This window comes from Halichoeres trimaculatus, unplaced genomic scaffold (assembly GCF_033239565.1).
Source record: "Halichoeres trimaculatus isolate MK-OKI-2021-1 unplaced genomic scaffold, fHalTri1.1 fHalTri1_scaffold_5, whole genome shotgun sequence".
NCBI classification, from domain to species: Eukaryota; Metazoa; Chordata; class Actinopteri; order Labriformes; family Labridae; genus Halichoeres; species Halichoeres trimaculatus.
In genome coordinates this window covers 23,694,927-23,700,518 of record NW_027437183.1, presented here as the reverse complement: position 1 = coordinate 23,700,518, position 5,592 = coordinate 23,694,927, and the positions used below count along the sequence as shown (strand labels likewise).

At 41.8% G+C, this 5,592-nt stretch overlaps 1 protein-coding gene across 2 annotated transcripts; it reads left to right on the top strand.

The window, feature by feature from the left end:
• anxa1a (annexin A1a) lies at nucleotides 1-4,894 on the top strand. Of its 2 annotated transcripts, none has more exons than XM_074670071.1 (12): nucleotides 1-157; nucleotides 724-804; nucleotides 1,562-1,652; nucleotides 1,917-2,011; nucleotides 2,123-2,236; nucleotides 2,378-2,468; nucleotides 2,656-2,735; nucleotides 3,633-3,777; nucleotides 3,870-3,965; nucleotides 4,061-4,119; nucleotides 4,199-4,321; nucleotides 4,405-4,894. In XM_074670071.1, exons 2-12 carry the CDS (start codon nucleotides 745-747, stop codon nucleotides 4,459-4,461), a joined length of 1,011 nt encoding a protein of 336 aa, XP_074526172.1. In that variant the 5' UTR covers nucleotides 1-157; nucleotides 724-744; the 3' UTR covers nucleotides 4,462-4,894. The 2 variants fall into 2 exon arrangements, with proteins under 2 accessions (XP_074526172.1, XP_074526173.1); XM_074670072.1 differs by having other exon boundaries at nucleotides 104-157; nucleotides 728-804.
• Nucleotides 4,895-5,592: the final 698 nt, after the last annotated feature.

Below are 5,592 nucleotides of genomic sequence, written 5' to 3'. Positions count from 1 at the left end.
TTTCAGGCAGCGGTTCAATCCAATAGCAGCTGTGCAGCTGAGTATGGGTGGACCCGTTACTAGGTGGGGTTTATCACGAGTATAAATAAACTCTCTTTGCCACTGCAAACTCTCCGGAAACACTGTGAGACTTACTATTCCCCTGCAGAGCCAAACGGTGAGTCGTTTCTCATTCATTCCTTTGAAATCGTTTTTATTTTTATTCTGATCAGAGTTTGGGAGTTTTGGAAAGTTTCTTACAGGGCGTGATGATGGCTTTGAGGCTCCTGCGATCCGCATTGTAGTGATGCAACTTAAGAGGGTGTGGTGGGGGAAAAGTGGCTATTTTTTCTAATATTTGCTCAAAAGAAATGAGAAAAGCGTTTCACTGATTTGACAGACTATCCAAGCACACAAAACTTGGCTGTGTCTGTGATAAAGTTTGAATATTAGAAAGCAGAGTTTATCTGTGTGAGTGTTGAACGTGGGTGTGGCAAGGCTGTCCCCACATGCTCGCTGTCATGGAAAGCCACATAACATAAACCCACGGTAAACACTGAGCTGAGGACTAAGCTCCTCAGGAGTGGAGACAGATCACACTTCTTTAACTATCTTCCTAGATGTGCTTAAACAGGCTGATTTAGTCCTGGTGCTGTTTGAATTTTCTTAGAGTACTTGTTCTTAGTTAGACTGATCACTCATGTTTTTATAAAACCCTCTTTGACTTCGTTTCTCTCCTCACAGACAGACTCCAGCAGACCCACCATGTCTTTCATTCAGGCCATCCTGCAGCAGACTGTCTACATGGGCATGCCCGATGACTCAGTACGTACTGTATCTTTGTGGTCTGCTCTGGTTGCTAAGGCCAACCACCCTGTTTTTCTTTTTTTTTCTCTTGCTGTGGTATGTTGGGGTGGAAAAATTTGTCAGGCGGAGTTTAGAGTGAGGAAAGAGAGCAGCGGAGAGAGAGGAAGGTAAGAGGAGAGAATGAATGAGTGGGAAGTGTGGAGGCAGAGGGAGCGAAAAAGTAAAGGAGTGTCCCAGAGCGGAAAGATAAGATGAAACTGTGCTTAAAGTGAAAGGGAGATTATCAGAAGAGAGAAAGATGACCGGGTCTTGTGAGGGTGTGAGTCATAGAAGCAGGAATCTGAGCCCCTCCCTTTATAAACTCTGCAAACAGAACAAAATGCTACTTCTGCTTTCCCTGATTTCTTTAAATGAACGAACAAGTTTGTCCTGGATGCTTTCAGTCTGTACGCTCTGACTCTCCTCTTCATGTTCAACTTAGCACACAGACTGTTAATTAAACTTTAAGTACAGTTTATGCTTTAGTAAAACAGAGCTGTTATGCAGGGAAGGCACTGTCAGGAAAATGCTCACAGAAAGGCACAAAATCTGTCACACATCCCTTCTCATCTAAGTATATAGAATTTATTGCAGGGAATGAGCAAAGTTAGATGGAGACATATAATAAAATATTTCCTCCTGCATCTGAGACATGTTAAATATGCATGTTGGCAGTGAAACAGCCTGAGCTGTGTATTTACCAAACACACAGTAATCTCTGTTGTACATCTCTCAGGTCCAAAAGAATGAGGGGACTGTGACTGCATCACCAAACTTCAGCCCAGATTCAGATGCAATGATCTTGGACAAGGCCATCAAGACAAAAGGTGAAGTGAAACACACCCACATGGAGGCTTCAGAGCGTGTGTGAACATGTCATAGTCTTGCTATGTGTGACTTGTCGAGTTAAAGTTTACTGTACTTCAACGCCCCCTGCAGGCCACAATGCACCATGACTCCTCCCTTTGCCTAAAATGACGCTGTAACCTCCACTGAATCAAACAAAAAACTGTGTCATGCTTGTGCTCATGCAGAATAAGAGTGAGAGTGTTTTCGAGTGTGTTGTTCTCAACAATGTGATCTGTGTGCAGGTGTGGATGAAAACACCATCATTGAAATCCTGGTGAAAAGGAGCAACGAGCAGAGGCAGCAGATCAAGCAGTCTTACTTGAAGGCCAGCGGCAAAGTAAGCAGAACTGAAACAGAAATCCCCATCCTATGAGGTTGAGGCATTTCTTTTTAAGTTTGCACAAGAATGATAAGACCCTATGTTGACTGATCTGATGCGACCCTGCAGCCTCTGGAGTTGGCGCTGAAAAACGCTCTGAAGGGAGATCTGGAGGATGTGGTGCTGGCTCTGCTGAAAACACCGGCCCAGTACGATGCCTGGCTGCTGAAGGAGGCCATGAGGGTACATGCACAAGCACAAACAAGCACACACGCATTTATTTTTCCACATCTAATCATCATCTGTTATTTTTGGGTGCACAATGACACCCACCCACTTCCATGTATTATCAGTCTTTATGTTTATGCACCTGTTCTTTTTCAGGGTTTGGGCACTCATGAGGACACCCTGATAGAGGTTTTGGCCTCTAGAAGCAACAGACAGATCCTGGACATGAAGAAGGCCTACAAAGAAGGTGAGCGTCAACAAATTTCAATCCATGAATTTTAATTTCTTCAAACTAAAAACAGAGGAGGTGGAGCATGTGATGTAGGAAGCCTCTAGAATATAAGTAAATGTTTCATTGATTACAAAATGTCCTTGTTAACACATGTGTTACATGATTTAACTCCTGGATTTTAACTCTGATTTATTTTACTAAGACTACAAGAAGGACATCGAGGAAGACATCAAGGGTGACACTAGTGGAGACTTCAGGACTGCCCTCTTTGAACTGTGCAAGGTACGTTTGTCTCCACATTTTGGTTTTTGTCTCACAGGTTGTTTGTAGATTTTTGTTTGTTTCAGGTTGTTTTGCTGATTTTTTTCAAATGACCTGTGGAGCATTTTTGCCTGTATTGATCTGCGCTCTAACTTCAGCCACTGTCAGGTGTTGCAAGTGGTTAAAACTGGTGCCTCATAGTAAGTAGGTTGCTGTTCATGCTGGTCTGGTTCATTTGTATAAGAGTGATCATGGATGGTGTTTTTGTTTCTAGCTGTCCAGGTTGGTGGGGATGGCCTCCAGCCCCCCGGTACCCGTCGGGAATACATAAAATACGGAGTAGAAGAAGACAGGCATCACCTGGGGCGTGCACTTTAACTGCTTTACAACACTTTAACTCAAATTCAAGGACATACTGTCGTCTGTCACAGCACCAGGATGTTTTTATATCTATGGCAACACAACACTCCCTGGCACACTGGCTTTACACTGAGAGTGTTTTATAGAAACCCAACAAACCCCCTTCCCTCATCACACACACAAACACATGCACATTCACTACAAGGGTCACTGTTTGGGTCTTTGATGGCTCTTTATTTAATTCGTTTTATTCAACTTTTTTTGTTTCTCCACTTCCTGTGGGATGGTGCCTGATTTTTATGACATTTTTACTTAATTTTGTGTTGCTCTCCTAACCTCCATGCACAAATGAGTTAATAACTTTTACCTGACTTAAATGTTGGTTCTGCAACAGCAAAGAACTGAAAAAAAACCTTCATCACTATAAACATATTTTATGGTTTATTGAAAGCAGTCAACTAGAAATGATGGTTCTGTTTGTGAATCTTTTGCTGATATCTATATTTTTGGCTGGCTAAGTTCACAGACTGTAAGTTGTTCTGCTCGTCTTCCTATTAGGCTGGCAGAACTGAGGGAGTCTGTGAGCAGATGGTCGACAGTGACGCCAGGGCTCTGTACGAGGCCGGTGAGGGGAGGAAGGGCAAAGACAGCTCTGTCTTCATTGACATCCTTACCTCCAGGAGTGCACCACATCTCCGCAAAGGTCAGCCGACTGACTGAGGTTAAAATCAGCTCTTTCTTTTAAAGTGTGTTTCTTTTAGAACTGACGTTTCTCCATCACTTCCTGTCTTTCAGTGTTTGAGAGATACTCCAAGTACAGCAAAGTGGACGTGGCCAAAGCCATTGATCTGGAGTTGAAAGGAGATATTGAAAAATGTCTCACTGCAGTAGGTAAAGACCCAAAACTTTATTTAAACTTTTTATCTGATCATTCATCCAGAGATTGATTTAATAATTTTCTTAAAATTGTATTTTTATGACCACAGTGAAGTGTGCTGGGAGCTGCCCAGTCTTCTTTGCTGACAAGCTTCAGACGGCCATGAAGGTACAGTATGCATGAACTACAGCACACGAGTGACACAGAGCATGCAGAATACTGAGCCTTTTTTTTGCTCATCTATCAGGGTAAGAGTCCCAAAAAGGATGTCCTGACTCGCATCATGGTGAGCCGCTCTGAGATTGACTTGAAACGGATCAAGGAGGAGTACAAGAAAAGCACCGGCAAAACTCTGTATCAGGAGATCCTGGTGAGAAACCTGACCCTTACAAGCAAAATCAGACCCATCCTAGATGTTCTTCATATTAACACATTTGTCCTTTTGGTTTGCAGGATGACACCAAAGGAGACTACGAGAAGATCCTGCTTGCTCTCTGTGGAGAAAACTAAGACCTGATCAATGAGATCAATGCTTACCCGAGTGAAGATCCAGCAGCCAGTCCAGCTGTGGAAAACCACCCATAATCTTTTGACACATATTGTGCCTTGTGAAGAGAGCTGACAAGTCTTTCTGTGTCTGACTGTCAATGCAGTAATAGTTAATATTTACATTATCGGGCAAAGTTTGCTTTGGAATCATCACTGCTTCAGCAGATGTTTTCTCTCCACACATGGATCTGCAGCAGGCTACCACTATCCTCTGCAGCAGACTTAGCTTTACACCAATTACCACCAATTATTATACATCCTGTTCTGAAAGAGAAACTGAAGCGCAGCTGCAAACAGAAGAATATAGATCATCATGTGCCAAATGTATTGCAATAAGAGCAGTAAGGCAACCCTGAAGGAGCATGGAAATCCTGCAATTAAAAGCTTTTGTACCAAGGCCTCTCTGAGTGGAATGTGTTCTTTTCACATGCAGCTCATCAGATAGATGTAAATAATGTTTGACCACATTTTTAAGCAGTGATGGTATTTGTGTTTGTCATGATAAAAGAATAATAACCTTTCAACCACAAAGTATTCTTAATGAGAGGAAATTTTTTTTCCCTTACTTGCAGCTTTCCAAGCCACTTGTTGAAAAAGCACTCAATAAACCTCTCAGAAAACATATACTTTGACCTCTTTGACACCTTTAGTGATCAGTTTCTTAACAATGAATCTCTTTTTTAACAAACAGTAAGAGGCAGAAAAATCAGTAATGTGAACTGTCCAAAGTGCTGGTGGTTATAAACTGGTTTCACTGGTGCTTGGACAGTAGTTTCTTAGCGTTTTGTGAGGCTAAACATCAAACTGAATTGTTTAAATTATGTTACATTTTGATGAAAAGCCTAGAATAGAGACTTTATATTAGTGAAGTGTGACTTACAGCATGACGCTGCCTGTGGCTTCTGAAATTTCAGTAAATTCTAAATTATTTCTCTGAATAATAAAACTGCCTCAATGAAAAGAAAAGAAGGAATCTTAATATTAAGGGTTACAGGGCTACCAGGTATTTTGAATGTAGTGATATGAACCTTTCATGACATTTGAAAAGAAAAGTAGGTTCATTTAGGTAACCATTTCCTCCAAAACTTCCCT